The sequence below is a fragment of the Musca autumnalis genome, unplaced genomic scaffold (genome assembly GCF_047663935.1).
Source record: "Musca autumnalis isolate F117 unplaced genomic scaffold, ASM4766393v1 scaffold_3, whole genome shotgun sequence".
NCBI lineage: Eukaryota > Metazoa > Arthropoda > Insecta > Diptera > Muscidae > Musca > Musca autumnalis.
Genome location: NW_027411866.1, coordinates 15,084,844 through 15,104,184, shown reverse-complemented (window position 1 = coordinate 15,104,184; position 19,341 = coordinate 15,084,844). Strand labels below are relative to the sequence as shown.

The window sequence follows — 19,341 nt, the reverse complement described above, 5'->3', positions numbered from 1 at the left end:
TTTCGAAAATTATTGTAAAATTACCTATATACCGTATTAATTATGTAAAGTACTAACAAATGAAGAAATATTTTATCGTTGAGACATCATAATAATAAATTTAAATAGATAAAAGTTGTGTTCAAAACCTGCAAAATTGTACTACTTGCAGTAGTTTTCCCGTTTAGTGCTAAAAATGCGTTCCCGTACTCCGAAATCTAGCAAGACTTGCACTTCTCTTTAAAAAACTAGCGACGAATAACACCATCTTCTCCTGTTTTCTGCCATACAATTTTGGGCTAGTAGAAACTAGCAGCATATTTATTCGCATCTAAATACGATAGCTTATATGTTGATTTTGACATTTCTGCTGGAGTTTTTGCAATTTCCGTTATTTTTCTGTTCTCGTCATGATACAATGATACAAGGTAACCTCACGCTCAGAGCTCACAGAGTTGTATTCGCTTTGCCGTCCCTTCATTGACAAAATGATTTTGACAAGCTTTGTATGTATATGTTAAAACATACATACATATGTCAGTTTTATTTACATTTCAAATCTGAAAGCAATTTAATTTCAAATTTTTAAATTTACATTTTTCAGACCGATTCGATTTAGCCTTGTATGTCCGCCCGTCTGAAGGATAACTCTCGAACGGATCACCTAAAGTGGTGTAAATATAGGCCTCGTCATACTTTTTCAAAATAATCAATTTCGAGAATGGGGCATATCGGTCCACTTCTTCTGGTACCACCCCCATAAAAGTTCAAAGATTTGGTGCGAACGGTAACTTACGACCGGATCAACAGATTTTGTCAAAAATTAATCCTCCCAAAATTTTTCCAGACATAGATTAAGGATTTCTCTTAAGGGCTCTTCGACAATAGGTTATAAATTCCTTGTGGTCCTGTTTGCAGTGATACGATGTATTTCGTGATCCATGCTTTCAGACATACATATTCCTTCAAGGCTTAAAAAATCCTATAGCGACCAACATTAATGACTGATGCTCACAAAAATTTAAAGAGTGGCCGACATCCCTGTAGACAGTTGCCTTGTTAATGTCAAACATCCTATTCATATCGCTGTGATGCAGAATTAGTGTGAAGTATTGCAATCCAAGACGACACTGATGCGCAGTCACTGAAACGCAGAATACACACAAAATGGTCAACAGGTGCAAAACTGTGGTAGTTTTTGCAACGGTGTGCATTTCAAAGTACTTTTACAAAGCATGTGCAACAACTGAAACAATGCAGTTTTATGACGTTACGGAAGTCAGCCAGTGACATACATTGGTCCAACACTTGCACATCGGAATAGTTCTCTCAAACATGGGCATGGTTCCTAATGACCCACATCTCAAAAAATCCTATGGTGACAAACTTAAATGGCTGTTTTCCATTCGTTTTCCCCTTGGGAAGTTTTTATTTTTTAAAGACCAAACATACATAGATGTTGGTCTCCCAGGAAATTTATGCTGTAAACAGATAAGGCTGCAAAACTTAAGTTAGTTTTATATACATAGTCTTAAATATTATATAAAATCATACATTTCGCAGCATTAAAATATATAATATTCTAACAATGTTTATAAGATTTCAAAAGTGTACATCTTCCTGGGAGGGGGGTGGGGCTTGGATTGAGACGACGAACACGGCCGAAGTACCTGCGGATTTCTTCAGATTTAAAAATGATATACAAATCGGTGTTAGCAATCTTCAGTTGAGGAAGGTTCTTCAAGGTGGGTGGAACCTTTTTTGCAAAAAAAAAAAACCTTCATCTTTGTGGTATATGATAAGGGGTCCACGACGACCGCGTATGGTACCTCGGCCAGCACGGCATCTTTGGTATTTGTTCACCTTTTGGATTTCAGTCCAGATCTTCAGTAGAGGCCACCATCAAGGTATGTGTTTCGGAACAACTCTAGTTGAGTAAAAACTCTCCGATTTTTTTTTTAAATTTTTTCCCTAGGTAGATATTGTTGCGCTGATCATGGGAATGTATAATTTTCTTGGGGGACGGATCCGGTTACCCGGTTATTGAAAACTCCGGGTACAAAACCCGGTTTAGACCCGGCTCTACTAAGCCGATGGGTATCATTGGAAAGCTTATGGAAATACCTATCTAACAAGTGGTAATATGATGGGGATAGTTTCTGGTGGTCAGGTGATATAACCCAAAAACTGATTTTTGGACCCGGATTTTTCCATAAAACCCTCAAAAAGTCGAAAATGGGCCCATTATGGGTGCCCGCTAAATCTATGCCAGATTATAGCTCGCACTTTAACCTTTGCAAAATGGTGCTATATTTTGTAATACCTCGGTTCTGTAGGGCTCATTTCTTTACATTATAGGTGTCTATGGAAAAAGTTAATGTTCTAAATTGAACAAAATTGTCTTTTAAATTATATTTCTTCTCTAAATAGCCGGCCTTCGGCCGGGGATTTAAGACTTTCTCCTATGGACAGGTGCAAATCTCGAAAACGGGAACAAAATGTTCTTTTAAATTATAATTTTTTTCTATAAATAGCCACTTAGAGAAAAACGGGTTGTCGAGATTCTAAGAGTCATATCTCTGGATCCAGGGAAGGTATCACAACATATAGCACCATTTTGGAAAGGTTAAAGTGTGAGCTACAATCTGGCTAATATTAAATGGGAACCCATAATGGGCCCATTTTCGACTTTTTAAAGGTTGTATGGAAAAATCCGGGTCCAAAAATCAATTTTTGGGTTATATCATCTGACCACCAGAAACTATCCCCATCATATTACCACTTGTTAGATAGGTATTTCCATAAGCTTTCCCGGGTCTAACCCGGGTTTTGTACCCGGACTTTCGGGTCCAATAACCAGGTCCGTCCCCCAAGAAAATTATACATTTCCGTGATCAGCGCAACAATATCTACCTCTGGAAAAAATTTCACAAAAATCGGAGAGTTTTTACTAAACTAGAGTTAAGCCTGTGTTTCCAAAACCAACTGATCAGAGCACGACGAGTTTGACAAGATTCCGTAGAGGTTTGGTGACCTATAACAAGGAACACACATTAAATCAATTCATCATCACCCCAACCCATTTACTTACCGACTTGTTTGCTGTCAGCATAATGCGCATTATGCTTGTTGTTGGTTGCCGAAACGCTTTTGGTATCAGGATAATCCCACCAATTGATTGACGACATCACGGCTGGGCAAATGTTGTTTTGTTTGTTCATTGTTTTCCGAGTGTGCCCTGAGGACCGTGATAAAGAAAAACATTGTTTTTAGGGATTTTTCACAGAAATTCTTTTTGCACGCTGCTTACCATCTATTTTATTGCATTCTGCAGCCCGAATTACATTAACCAAGAGAAGCGCAAAAAAAAACTTAATAAGCATTCTCCTGAAATTGTGCCAATGATTGTCGTATCGTCACTTAACTGAAATTTATTTGTTCCAAGAAAAATTATATAAAATAATGAAATGTAAAGAAACAATAGTATGTTGTTATTGTTGTCATTGACATACAATAACAACAACAACAACTTTCATTTCGTTTTGAATACATGGTTGTATTTGGCAGCTCAAGGACGGTTTTTTCAAATGAGATTACCTTCTTATTCTGCCATGTGTTCTCGTATTTTTTAAGAAATTTGTATGGGGAAACCATTTTTGACAATTCGCTCTTTTTTCTAACATTGTCATTAAAAAAGTACGGGAACACAATGAAAATAGCATTGTAACGAAGTAATTTAATATTGTTTTCACATTGTTTACAAATTTTGATACTAAATTTTTTTGTGGCAGCAATTGACCATCTACCTTGTTTATTGTGATACGTGAAAAGTGTTGCAACTTTTGGTACTTTTTTAGGCAAAAACAGGGTTGTATATCATGTGTACTGTGATTTCGATGTTTATTTCGCTGAAATCACGAAATGAGATGATTTCATTTTTGTATGCGAAATCAAGATAAATTTTGCGTGATTCCGCGCGAAATCACGAAACGCCTTCGAAATCACGAAACGACGCCGAATGTAAACCAAACATTAGACTATAAAATTGTACTATGATTTAAACTGTCAATCCCATACAATATACGTCAAATAAAATCCAGTGGATTTAGAACTACGATTTATTTGACGTATATACTATGGAATTGACATTTGAAATCGAATGGATTTATAAGTCTAAACGTACTATTAAGTTTACATTTACGAAATCCACTCGATTTCAACTGTCAATTCCATTGGTTAAACGTCAAATAAATCCTCATAAAGAAGGTTAACCCGACAAAAAGCTCTAATGAAAATGCCGTTATGCTTGGTTTACATTACGAAATCCACTCGATTTCAACTGTCAATTCCTTTGCGTATACGTCAAATGAAAACTCGTCTGAAATCGACTGGATTTCATTTGACGTTTAAGCAAAGGAATTGACAGTTGAAATCGAGTGGATTTCGTAAATTTAAACTTATGCTTGGTTTACATTCGGCGTCGTTTCGTGATTTCGAAGGCGTTTCGCGATTTCGCGCGGAATCAAGCAAAATTTATCATGATTTCGCATACAAAAATGAAATCATCTCATTTCGTGATTTCAGCGAAATCAACATCGAAATCACAGTACACATGATATACAACCTTGCTTTTGCCTAAAAAAGTACCAGAAGTTGCAACACTTTTCACGTATCACAATAAACAAGGTAGATGTGCGAATTGCTGGAACAAAAAATGTTAATATCAAAATTTGTAAACAATGTGAAAAAATATTAAATTACATTGTTACAATGCTATTTTTCATTGTGTTTCCGTACTTTTTTAATGGTAATGTTAGAAAATACACCGAATTGTCAAAAATTGCTTCCCCATACAAATTTCGTAAAAAATACGGGAACGGAAAAATTAAGGAAATTGCAAAAACTCCAGCAGAAATGTCAAAAGCAACGTATCAGCAATCATAAATTCTGTCTGGTTACCCCAAAATTTGTACCAACTTGTACCAATTGTTGCTGGAAGTTGTCTGTTAACGCAAAAAGTCAGCTAAAGAGAGCGATTCGAGAGAGACATTTTGACAGTTCTTTCACTGAGAGCTTGCAAATTCTTGCTGGACAAATTTCTTCTAGCAAGCACTTGCACTCTTCTTCTTCCCGAAAACAATCAATCATCTGTTTTAAATTTTTCGTTGATTTATGTTTGTGAAAATTAAAAACATTTTTATTGTGGAAATAGCAAGCCTAATTGTATTGCTTTTTTGGAGAACAAAGTTGCAAAGTGGAAAAATCCTTTTTTGGGTCATTTTCTTTTTTATTTTTAATAAAATACAACATTTTTGCTTCCTTTGGTTCCTTCTTTGGCGGACAAATTGTTCTGTTTTGGCAAGTCAGCTGATTGCTTGCTGGTTTCTGCTGGGAAGTTGTTTGTTTACTTTTTACAATTTTCTAGCAAAAGAGAATAAAAACTCCTTACTCTCCGAGAAAGTTCTTGCTGATTCATATGCGCAGCTGATCGAACATGCATTTTCAAAACAAGTTGTTGTAAATTGAATTAGTCATCAAAAATATACGACAATATAGAACTTTACAACTTTATTTCGAAAATTATCGTAAAATTATCTATATATCGTATTAATTGTGTATAGTACCCGTTCCCGTACTCCGAAGTCTAGCAAGACTTGCACTTCTCTTTAAACAAAAATAGCGCCGAATAACACCCTATTCTCTTGTTTTCTGCCACACAATTTTGGCATAGTAGAAACTAGCAACATGTTCATTATCATCTAAATACGATAGCTGATACGTTGATTTGCTGCAGTTTTTGCAATTTCCGTAATTTTTTCCCGTATTTTTTAAGAAATTTGTATGGGGAAGCAATTTTAGACATTTCGCTCTTTTTTCTAACATTACCATTAAAAAAGTGCGAGAACACAATGAAAATTAGCATTGTAACAATGTAATCTAACATTTATTCGCATTGTTTAAAAATTTTGATTCTAAAATTTTTTGTTGCAGCAATTGACCATCTACCTTGTTTATTGTGATACGTGAAAAGTGTTGCAACTTTTGGTACTTTTTCAGGCAAAAACAGGGTTGTATATCATTGGTCTGTTCCTTTACTTTTAAAAATGGTAATGCCAAGTTTACACTTGCGCTCTAAAATCCACTGGATTTCACGAAATCCTGAAATACATCCCAGTGTTTACACTTATTTTTTTGTTGATTTCAAAATATCACAATGATCAAGGTAGATGCATATGCGCAGCTGATCGAACATGAATTTTCAAACCAAGTTGTTGTAAATTGAATTAGTCATCAAAAATTTACGACAATATAGAAGTTTAATGCTTTATTTCCAAAATTATCTATATATCGTATTAATTGTTTATAATACTAACAAATGAAAAAATAAAAAATGATTTTATTGTTGAGACATCATAATAATAAATTTTGATAGATAAAATTTGTGTTTTGAACTTGCAGCAGTTTTCCCGATTTGTGCTAAAAATGCGTTCCCGTACTCTGAAGTCTAGCAAGACTTGCAATTCTCCTTAAACAAAAATAGCGCCGAATAACACCCTATTCTCCTGTTTTCTGCCATACAATTTTGGCCTAGTAGAAACTAGCAGAGAAGTCTCCCTTGTCCCTTCAGGGATGTTGTGGGAACATATGTGTGTATGTGTAGAAACTACCAGCCTGTTCATTGGCATCTAAATAAATATCTGATACGTTGATTTCCTGCAGTTTTTGCAATTTCCGTAATTTTTTCGTTCCCATAAGCAATTTGATTCTTTTTCTAACATTACCACTAAAAAAGTACGAGAACACAATGAAAAATATCATTCTAACAAAGTAATTTAATATTTTTTTCACATTGTTTACAAATTTTGATACTAAAATTTTTTGTTGCAGCAATTAACCATCTACCTTGTTTATTGTGATACGTGAAAAGTGTTGCAACTTTTGGTACTTTTTCAGGCAAAAGCAGGGTTGTATATCATGTGTACTGTGATTTCGATGTTGATTTCGCTGAAATCACGAAATGAGATGATTTCATTTTTGTATGCGAAATCATGATAATTTTTGCTTGATTCCGCGCGAAATCACGAAACGCCTTCGAAATCACGAAAAGACGCCGAATGTAAACCAAACATAACAGTCGCAGAAAACGGTAAAAGTGGTAAACTGCTATCATATAAATTGTATGCTACTAAAAGAAAGGGAACACTTTACAGCAATGCCGTTCTTTGGTATTGTTGAAGTTACGAAGTTTTTCGGCAATTCACACACACACGACACCAACGCAACGAAAGACCACACAAAAGAGAGCAAATGTTTTGATTTGTTTTTGTTTTGCAGCATGCAAAGTTGCCAATATTGAGAGTTCTGTGTGCCCTCTTCTTGGTCGGCAGTGCTTTACAGGTAAAAAATGGTAAGAAATGGTAACCTCAGGCACGTAAAGGAACAGAGCACATGTGTACTGTGATTTCGATGTTGATTTCGCTGAAATCACGAAATGATGTGATTTCATTTTTGTATGCGAAATCATGATAATTTTTGCTTGATTCCGATCGAAATAACGAAACGCCTTCGAAATCACGAAAAGACGCCGAATGTAAACCAAACATTACTATTATAGTCTAAATGTACTGTAAAGCACGGTAAAGCCAAATTTACATCTAACATGTTTTATAAACGATACTTCATTTAACCTGTCAATTCCATAGAATATATGTCAAATAAATTACGTAAATTCAAACAAAACACATGTGCATGTGTAAAATGCATGAGTTCTTTGTTATAATTAACAAAATAATAAAAACACTTCCACTTTTTCAATGTAATAAACTGTGAGTGTTGAGCATGCATTTTGTTATGTTAACAGTTGACGTACTTTATTATATGACCTATTTCTAAAAATATATGGATAAAATTAATATGTATAGTTGTTTTAATTGAAATTTCAATATTATTAAGGTTATTTAATGTTTTTCAGTTCGATTTAAAATAAAACTGTGGCCTAGTGTTTGAACTTAAGAATTTTCACTAGAAAAACTTTCAATAATCCAATAAGTAAAGGAACTTTTTGCCTTTTTGTTAGAATTTTGATAGCTCCAATAGCTAAATAGGCGAACAATGATAAGGCATGAAAACGTTTCTCTTATCGACAAACGATGATATGGATAGGCAACACTTTCAAACGAACGCACACTATGCTATTTATCTTATCGACGAATTTCAATTGCAAATGCCGAATGGCCAAAAAACAATCAAAGTGCCAATTTAGTAATAAGAAAATACGCGAGGTGAAGAGTATATAAATTGGAAATTTTTGCAAATTTTTAGAAAGTTTTAATTGACTAAAACAAAACACTAAAAGCTGAAATTTTAAACATTTCTAAAAAAATATACCTACCTCTAACAAAATATATTGAAAAATTAAACACACACAAAATGACTGCCACCAATATGGAACAATTTTTTACAAATATCCTCTTAGATTTTATAAATGAACATGAAATAATCAGTCATGATATAATTTCGGAATTAAATCGTTTCGATAAATATATAAAGGGACGTAAAGCCACCGTCCCCGCCACTGAACAGATTGTCAGTGAACCGGATATAAATACCCAATATTTGGAAGAATCAAATATTGATGGCATTCTGTTGGAGTATGCCGATTATTCGTGGAATACGTGTGATCAACCTATATACAAGTGTAAATTGTGTCCAAAAACCATTACTGCCACAGAATGTGGTGGTCATCAAGAACGACAGGAGCAACAACAATTCACCCGACTTGAGGGATTTTTAATGCACTTACGCGACTATCACGTTGGAAAAATAATTGAAGAACAAAAACAATATTATTTTGATCGAGAATGTGAGAAATTGTGGGTTGCGGAGCTGGAAAGAATTAAACAATTCAAATATCAACATCACAGCGATGAGTTTATGAAAGAAATCGATGAGGTAGGTCAACCAAAAAACACTAACAACTAAATATTATTAAATATTTAACATTTCGTAAAGATAAACAACAAAAATAATGACAATAACTAAAAGTACATTAATTATAGTTGAAACTTTTTCGTTTGGTTTTAACGAAAAAACGAAAATATCAACAACATTCCATACCCAAATCCCATTCTACTATTATTCACTTTATTACTACACTGTACACTGTAAGGGTATTGTTGACAGCCTAAACAATCTAAAAATGATAAGAATTTTTTAGCGGATTTGTTTGTTATTGTTTATTTGAAAGTAATGCGAATCCATACTTGCAAATGTGTTTGTCAATTTTTGATATGGGAAGAGGAAAACAACCTAGGAAACATTAGTTGATCAATTGTATTCGAATTGAATATATAGAAATAATATAACACAAAACATTTAGTAGCATTTTGATATATGATTTGGTAAATCCCGGTCATCCCGGGCCCCACTAGAATGATTTCATTGAAAAAATTTCATGAAATTATGCATCCCTAGGTCGAGTTCCATAGTCCCGGTCCATAATTCATTGAATGAATTTCACGAAATTTGGCGTTCTTGGAGTTCCCCACTACAGCAATTTCATGATATTACTCTACTATGGATCTCGATCTAGGGATGCATAATTTCATGAATTTTTTTCAATGAAATCACTTCAATGCCGATCTGAACTTTAGATCCACATTAGAGTGGTTTCATAAAATTAGGCTTTCATATAGTACTGTTACGGAATTAGATTTATGCTAGGTTTACATTTACGAAATCCACTCGATTTCAACTGTCAACTCCGTTGCTTAAACGTTAAATGATTTCAAATCAGATTTCATTTGCCGTATTCGCAAAGAAATTGACAGTTAAAATCCACTCGATTTCGTAAATTTAAACGTACTATTAACTAATGTACGTGTAGACGTTGTTTTATTCTCCAGTACAATTTGTACCAAATAAAACAGGATTCGTTTCATATTACGGTTCTACATTGCTTTATTTACTTTATTACTCTTATTCACAACCGACTTTAATTACTAAGCACACAGCTTTCCATCTCTATTGAGCACACAGCTCTCCTTTACTTCTTTAACCGACTGTTCAGTTTGACGTCTCAAAAACAACTAAATCAATGTCGAACGAAAATGAAAACGAAAGAAAAACAACTAAACTCGTATAAGATTTTTAAATGTTGCAGTTGTTTTAAAGCTAACACAAAGTCAATATTGCCATGAAAACCAAAGTTTAGGTGTTTTTCGTTCGCTATCATTTTCTTAGTTGTAATGTTCATATGATAGGTCTGTTTGGTTACTCAAAAGTTTGCAAAAATTTGTACAAATTATTACAGAAATTTGTCTGTTAACTCACGTTGTCTCGTCAACTCTCTGTTGTTTAATGAGAACATGCAAGTTTTTGCTGGAGAAATTTCTTAAACGCCTGTTAGACTATGAACGTATACTATGATTTAAACTGTCAGTCCCATACAATATCCGTAAAATAAAATCCAGTGGATTTAGAACTACGATTTATTTGACGTATATACTATGGAATTGACATTTGAAGTCGAGTGGATTTATAAGCCTAAACGTACTTTTATAGCAAGAACGTGCAAGTAACAAGACACACATAATATATGTCAGAAAAAAACGAGATAATGTATTTAATCATCCTATAAGTGCATTGTCTAAACCATGTCGAAGAATATCCAGTGGATTTCGTAAATCTAAACATGCAATTATAGTACGATTACATATAACCGTATTTAACAAAACCAATCGGTTTCAAATGTCAATTCCATTGCTTATATTTCAAATAAATCCTCTTAAAGAAGTTTAACCCTGCAAAAGGCTTTAATATAGACATGGCCTTAGACCAATTTCCCCACTACCAGTAGTTATTTGATGTTAGGTCTGTTCGATAACTTCGCAAGTAAAAAGTATTTGCAAGTTCTTGCAAGTACCTGCAACTACTTCTCGTTTCTCTTTTATTGAACAAGTTTGTTATCGAACAGCATTTTGTAAAAGTTTATATAAACTTTTGGGATTTCGAACAGACCTATTACTATAGTGTGTAACTAGGCGTTTACACAAGACAGACTGTCTGCAAATACAACACTGATTTACTAACACATATGTACATGCATTTGTCAGCTGTCTCCCAGCTGTCCATCATTTTTTCACAGACAGTAGGGAAGACAAATTTTTGGCATTTTCGTAAAAATAAGTGAGATGATAATTCAAATGTGCTGTAAACAAAAGAAAATGTACAAAAGCAAAATGTGTGAACGGAAAACGAAATGAAATCGATGATTTTCATTCATGATTTTACAACTGTTTTTGCAGTTGTCTGGAAGCAAGTTTTGGGTTTTTGATAATCAATACATGAACTCAACTGTCCTGTCATGTGTAAACGCAGGGTTATGCCAAGTTTATACTTGCGCTCCAAAATCCACTGGATTTCACGAAATCCTGAAATACACCCCGGTGTTTACACTTATTTTTTTGTTGATTTCAAACATATCACAATGATCAAGGTAGATGCATATACGCAGCTGATCGAACATGAATTTTCAAAACAAGTTGTTGTAAATTGAATTAATCATCAAAAATATACGACAATATAGAACTTTACAACTTTATTTGGAAAATTATCGTAAAATTATCTTTATATCGTATTAATTGTGTACAGTACCACGAAATGAAAAACTAAAAAATGGTTTTATCGTTGAGACATATTTATAATAAATTTTGATAGATAAAAGTTGTCCTCAGAACATGCACAATATTAGTACTTGCGGTAGTTTTCCCGTTTAGTGCTAAAAATGCGTTCCCGTACTCCGAAATCTAGCAAGACTTCCACTTCTCTTTAAACAAAAACAGCGCCGAATAACACCTCCTGTTTTCTGCCATACAATTTTGGCCTAGTAGAAACTAGCAGCAACCATGTTCATTGGCATCTAATATAATAACTGATACGTTGATTTTGATATTTATGCTGGAGTTTTTGCAATTTCCGTCATTTTTCCGTTCCCGTATTTTTTAAGAAATTTGTATGGGGAAGCAAGTTTTGACAATTCGCTCTTTTTCTAACATTACCATTAAAAAAGTACGGGAACACAATGAAAAATAGCATTGTAACAAAGTAATTTAATATTTTTTCACATTGTTTAAAAATGTTGATACTAAAATTTTTTGTTGCAGCAATTGACCATCTACCTTGTTTATTGTGATACGTGAAAAGTGTTGCAACTTTTGGTACTTTTTAGGCAAAAGCAGGGTTGTATATCATGTGTACTGTGATTTCGATGTTGATTTCGCTGAAATCACGAAATGAGATGATTTCATTTTTGTATGCGAAATCATGATAAATTTTGCTTGATTCGGCGCGAAATCACGAAACGCCTTCGAAATCACGAAACGACGCCAAATGTAAACTAAGCATTAGGTATATTAAACAATTCACGTAAACAGTACGACAACAACGCTATTTTTATTAAAAATCCTTTAATAGTTCACACAATTTTCTTTGAGCAAATTTTTGTTTAAAGATAAGTGAATATTTTGCAACTTTTTGGAGTAAGGGAACAATTTTTTGGAAAAATGTAAAACTTTTTAATTGTGTAATAGTAAGTTTATCCATAGGTTAAACGTCAAATGAAATCCAGATGAGATTTCATTTGACGTTTGAGCTATGGAATTGACAGTTGAAATCGAGTGGATTTCGTAAATGTAAACTTAGCATAACACAACTAATACAAGGTAGGGCACATCACAGAATAAAAGCCTAGGTACATAAGCTGCCTCGCCTAGTCTTATGCCAGACTATGAAAATTTTCATGTACGTGAAAATGAGTTTATAGGCAACAGGTGTGAAGGTGGTGAACCTCTGTACACAAGTCCTGGTACACACTAGCGTGAATTTCATTAAAAAATTTCATGATTTTACTCTACTATGTCCCGGGCCACACTAGAATAATTTCACTGAAATTTTAACATGAAATTATGAGTCTCTAGATCGAGGAATTCGGCCTAAGAACACCTAATTTCATGAAATTTTGTAATGAAATTTACTCTAGTGTGGACCGGGACTATGTAGGTCGGTCTAGAGGCGCATAATTTCATTCAATTTTTTTCAATGAAATCACTCTAGTGTGGACCGGGACCAAGGTACTGTAATGTGAAATTATTCTTTGTGTTTAAATTCGTAACTCTCAAATCAATGCAAAGCAATGAAAATATCACAATTTTCTTATGATTTCATATATGTGTGTGGAATGAAAATTTAAAGGAGAATTACAAAGAATTTTCAAATTAAAATTTTCATAGTCTGGCACAAGACCTGCTTACCTTGCTTGCTTCTGGTAAAAGAATAAAAAAAGGGCAACCCAGCTCGAAATTTGCTCGGCCTCCTTTATTCTTTTATTTTTATTATGTCAAAAATGAAGCAGGATAGCAAGGTCGATGGTCAGACTAGCAAGGTTTCTTGAAACCAATTTCGGTAAAGTTTCTTTTCAAGTTTCGTTAGTGTCCACACACGTTAACATGAAATTTCAGATTTTTGCGTGTCCTCTTTATTTTACCATTCGCGTTTGTTGTGTTTCTCATACCAATAAAAGCAAAAAAAGACATAAATAAACCAAAAAAACAACATAAAATAATTAACATTAATAATTAAATTAATATTAATAGTTAAATTTTCACTATTTCATTAATTAAATGTTTTTATTAAATCTTTTTATGTTTGTTTTGTTGTTAACGTTTGCTTGAGAAAATAAAAATGAAAGAAAATGGAAGAAATAATCTTGCAACGAAAAACAAGAAGAGGCAACATAACAAACACAGAAAACCATGTACATGGGTTTCACTACTTCATACCCCTCGCCTATAAACTTGACGTCGCCATGTTGAAATCGTGCTAGTCTGACCATCGACAAGGCAATCAGGCAAGGCAGCTTATGTACGCAGGCCTTTAAATCGTCAAATCGTCATCTTCCAATTTTGGACCAAAAAATCGTCAAAATTACGATAAATCGTCAAATTCGGCAACACTGTGTTAAAGACATATACAGTCTACGATGGGCTGTAATATGAAGCTGTGTTCCAGAACTAAAAAGTTTTTACAATTTTTACGACTTTTACACATTTTACTCGAAAAAGCGTTCCCGTACACAAAAAAGTTGTAAAATGTTCACTTCTCTTTAAACAAAAATGGCGCTGAATGACGCTTTCTTAAACAACTTTTTACACGACAAATTTGGGCGAGTAAAAAAATAGTAACATGGTTGCCGGCGTCTGATTGGCTGATACGCCGACTTTGACATTTGTTCCAGTTTTTTGACGTATTTTCTAGAGTTGGACAATTGAATGACCTAGTTCACTGTCCTAGTTCAAAAACGTATGAGTAACATCATACAAACTAACGTGAAATAATAAGTATACGCATTTTGTTCAAAGAAACGACCAGTGTCCATTGAAATAGATTGTGAACTAGGTAGTTCAATATAGTTCAATTTGCACAACTCTAGTATTTTCCATTTTTCCGTTCCCGAACTATTTCAGAAAACTTGTGTGTAAGAACAAATTTTTTGCAGTTCTCTCTTTTACGAGTTTTACCATTAAAAAGTACGGGAACGAAGCTTGAATGTAATATTGAAAAATTGATTTCTGGAATAGAAGGGGGACAAATGAGTAGTCTTTGGAAATAAAAAGATTCAAATTTACAATCTTGGATGTATAAATAGGGGCTCCAAATGGCGAAAATTGTCTAGCAACAACAACGTCTAATATGCCTGAGGATGTTAGCCTAACCAGCTAAGGTCGCCATCAGACCATCTGCTTTTTCACATGTATGAATCAGCTGTTCTGTATATTAGTATACCCAAAGTGACAACATACATGTGAAAAAGCAGATGGTCTGATGGCAGCCTAACGAAGCGATCGTCGCATAGCGGTTGATGTGTGTGTAGAACTTCGCTAGATATCAATTTTTCAATGTAGTCTCCTTAGGTCATAAAGCTCGATTAATTAAATTAATTAAAATCTATTATGTTTGTTGACAAAAGTTGTTAACAGAACTCCGAATGGCCGGCCTTCAATAAGCCTTGCGTACGACCTTCCAAAGGACGGCTGGCTTCTAATCTTTGTATTTGAATCTAAACAAAAATATTATTATGCACTTTATAGTACGTTTATATATAATCGGATTTAACAAACCCACTGGGTTTCAAGTGTTAATTCCATTGCTTATATTTCAAATAAATCCTCATAAAGAAGGTTATGCTTGGTTTACATTTACGAAATCCACTCGATTTCAACTGTCAAATCTATAGGTTAAATGTCAAAGGAAATCCTGATGAGATTTCATTTGACGTTTGGTCTTAAGGCACGACGCTGGCGTTTTAAGCTGAAAACACATCCAACGTTTGAGTAAAGTTTTATGTCATCTCTGGTAGAAGAATTAGGAAAAATTGAAACTTTGCAGCACTTTGTCAATGTGTTTGTACAACATGTTAACGATGAAAAGTAAATAACAACGCCGGTGCCAAAACTTCAAAATCAAAATTTTTTGACTTTGAAGCCCAAAACTGAGCGTTGATGTGTGCAACACAAAGAGAATTAGAACAAGAGATGTCAATTAACGTCAATGCCAAACGCAAAATTTTACTCAAACGTTGGATGTGTTTTCAGCTATACGCCACCTTATAATAGGCCTCTTCCATAACTTAAGCATAGTACACACCGGCCAACAAAACTGACAGTCATCGAGGTGTATTTTGTTAATGTCAAAGTCTAGCTGAATAATTACTTTCCCAACCTCTAAATAATACTTTACGCATTGTATATCAAACATTATTACCTAAACAAAAGTTTTTATTTGCCAGAAAATTGTAGCAAAAGTTCGTTGACTGTCAGTTTTGACTGATGATGTGTACTCCCCTTTAGCAAGTAAAAAGTATTTGCAAGTTCTTGCAACTATCTGCAAGTACTTCTCTACTGAACAAGTTTGTTATCGAACAGCATTTTGTAAACATTTGTACAAACTTTTGAGTTATCGTACAGACCTAATTTCATCATGAATACTATGAACATCAGAAAAAAAATGTTGACCCATATTCCTTTAAAGCGGGGTACACACGATCAATTTTGCCTGTCGATTTTTCGGAAATATCGATGAATGTCAAACTGTCCAGCAACCACAAAATATTTTGTGGTTGCCTGATGACTGACAAAAATGAACGGCCACACTGGCAAGCAACCGATTATTTGAGCAAAACTGACAGTCAAAACTGATCGTGTGTACTCCACTTAACTGTAGAGGCCCAAACTGAAGCCGAAAAGACATACAACGTTACAATAAATGGTATGTTCCTTTACTTTTAAAAATGGTAACAGTGGCAAAAAATGGTAAAAGTGGTGAACTGGTCTCATATAAATTGTATGTTTTTTAAAGTAAAGGAACACTTTGCATGTTAAAAATGGTAAGAAATGGTAACCTGAGGCACGTAAAGGAACAGAGCTAAAGTTGGAATAAAGAATAAGGAAAAATGACGCCCAACTTTACTGAAATGTTGGATGTGTTTAAGCCTTGAATTGGCTCGTCGATTGCTTCGCTCTAGTAAAATAATAAAGGATAAAGGGCAAAATAGTTCAAATTTGTCTCGGCCGTTCTTTATTATTTTACCAGATATGAACAAGAAAAATCCATTTCAATGGCCATTAACAGTATAACTATGTTCGACCTTTAGTCATTGAAATCGGTGAGCAATGAAAATATGCAAAACCCAAATATTAATTTTATAATGCACTTCACTGTATCTCAAGTATATAACAGTTAGCTTAAGGACGTTTAAATGCTAATCTTTATTTTGAATCTATATAAAAAAAGTTGTTATCAAAAATCTAACATTTAGGACCCCCCGGGAAATCATTTAACTTATCAGAAATTTTAAAAATAGCATAAACTTGAAAATTCCTTTATTGTTATCGGAACATTTAGTTGTTTTTCATTAGATAATACCACTATCAAACTTATTGCAAACTAAACTTTCATATAGCATTTGTACTTAACAATACATTTAGACTATGCTGGATTTAGCAAATCCAATGTATTATGTTGACATTAGGTGTGTTCGTTTACTCAACAATTTGTACAAGTCCAGTAACTTCTTGTAATCGACTAAGTTCTTTTGCATTGTACTGTAGAGTAAACGAACAACATGCAGTAACAATTTGTACCAATTTTGAGTAAACGAACACACATATTCTCATACTATATATATGCTCTAATGCATACGCCGTTTAACCGGATTTAATAAACCCATTGGGTTTCAAATCTCAATTTCATAGCGCGAACGTCAAACAAATCCTCATAGAGAAGGTTATCCCTGTAAAAAATCGATGGCATTATCGATAAATTTAAAAAAAAATAATTTCGACAGATAGTTTTATCGATATTATCGGATTAAAAATCCCTATCTTAAAATCTATTGAAATATGGGCAAATTGAAATACATTTATTTTGTTTTTTTTTTCAACGCACACGCAATGTTATAGGTTTTGCCCTGTATAGGAATTACGTGGTTATAAAATCAATTGTTTTTTCCTCCTTTTTATTTCTGTGAAGTACTTGTGCAAAATATCAACAAAAGCATTGACCTTCGCGTCATTTTTATTTCCAACTGATTGGTGATGACCAATTAACGATAATATCGATAGCTATAGATTTTTTAAATAAAATACCGAAAATAACTAATGTTAAGCTGGGTACACATTGTCAGTTTTGAATGACAGCTTTGTTGGTGCTTGCTAGTGTGGCCGTTCATTTTTGTCATTCATCATGCAACCACAAAATATTTTGTGGTTGCTGGACGGTTGGACAGTTATCGATAATTGCAAAAAATCGTCATTCAAAACTGACAATGTGTACTGTACTTTAGAAATTTCGATAGTTTGCCAACTCTACTTACAAATTCTTGCAAGTACTTCTCAGTTCTCTTTTGATGAACATGTTTGTTAATGAACAGCATTTCGTATACGTTTGTGCGAATTTGTACACATTTTGGGTTATCGAACAGGCCTAATGATAGGTTTACATTTACGAAATCCACTCGATTTCAACTGTCAATTCCATTGCTTTAACGTCAAATAAAATCCAATGGATTTCAGATGAGATTTCATTTGGCGTATACGCAAAGTCCCGGTCCCCACAAAGAGTAATTTCACTGAAATTTTGACATGACAGTAAAAGAAAATGTAAAAATAAATGTAAAACTGTCTGATTGTTGCGTACGAATTTGCAACAAAGCAAAATGCAGAACACATGAAGGCGTGTACACTAGTTTCTTGAAATTGTGTGCTTTTCCCAAAAAATGCAAAATTTCATGTCAAAATTTCAGTGAAATTACTCTAGTGTGGACCGTGACTTAGTGGAATCATAGGAAAAGATTCAAATTGAAAATGTAGCGTATTTTCATTCATGCTGTTCAAAATATTCAACCAAATGCGAAAAATATTAGTTTTTAAATTCCAATAATTTATAGACACTTCCTTGTTTTGTTTACATATACCGTTGACACTAACATTACAAACAAAAAGAAATTTCTATGTGGTTGTTGTACTATTCACTTTACCTTATTTGTTGTACCATGGATTGATATACCCCGTTTGCACTTAACCGGATTTAATAAACCCACTGGGTTCCAAATGTCAATTCTATAGCGTAGACGTCCAATAAATCCTCATAATTCTCATAAAGAAAGTTGATAGTACGTTTATATATAACCGGATTTAAAAAACCCACTGGGTTTCAAATGTCAACTCCTTTGTGTATACGTCAAATAAAACCTCATTAATGAGGTTAACCCTTCAAAAGGCTATAATATAAACATGGTCTAACCCGGCAAAAAGCTCTAATGCAGACGCCGTTTTATATAGATACTGAAAGTTTAAATATGAATGAATTTTAATAAAATATGATTTGCTGTTAAGGTGCGTTTAGCATTGTACATATAGTACTTCTGCGCAAATGTATAGAAAATTAACGAAGTTCTAAGGACATTTTAATTCCATTCTTTGCCTTTACTCTAAATAAGAATATTCCATAAAACATCATACAGATTTTGTTGCTCGAGCGACAATTTCCCCAAAACTCTATACAATGCTATGCAAATTGAAGTACGTGACCGGTGCAATATTTTGTTTATTTTTTGTTTCTTTAATCTAAAATATCAATTTTATTACGCACTTCACTGTATTTTAAATATTTAACAGTAACGACCTTCCAAAGGCCGTTTAAAACAAAACGTTCAAAAATAGAACTATATATTCACAAACAATTTTCAATTTTACTATCAGTATAATAATGTAATCAATTTAGTGATTATCACTTGGTTTAGAGGTA

At 33.6% G+C, this 19,341-nt stretch overlaps 2 protein-coding genes and 1 long non-coding RNA gene across 3 annotated transcripts in view; 1 reads left to right on the top strand and 2 right to left on the bottom strand.

Annotated features, from left to right (window-relative positions):
* LOC141398963 (adenosine deaminase 2-like) overlaps positions 1–19,341 on the bottom strand; it is a 46,918-nt gene that overhangs the window by 20,771 nt on the left and 6,806 nt on the right. The window lies entirely within an intron of this gene.
* On the bottom strand, positions 1,553–14,195 carry LOC141398978 (uncharacterized). Its single transcript, XR_012411741.1, has 4 exons — positions 13,967–14,195; positions 3,290–3,403; positions 3,071–3,217; positions 1,553–3,013 (listed from the first exon to the last, which is right to left on the bottom strand). It is a non-coding gene; the product is annotated as an uncharacterized lncRNA (long non-coding RNA).
* LOC141398967 (uncharacterized) overlaps positions 8,244–19,341 on the top strand; it is a 25,098-nt gene continuing 14,000 nt past the window's right edge. The window contains exon 1 of the mRNA XM_073976817.1: positions 8,244–8,931. Coding sequence (XP_073832918.1) covers positions 8,410–8,931 — 522 coding nt within the window. The 5' untranslated portion in view covers positions 8,244–8,409. The remainder of the gene's footprint in view (positions 8,932–19,341) is intronic.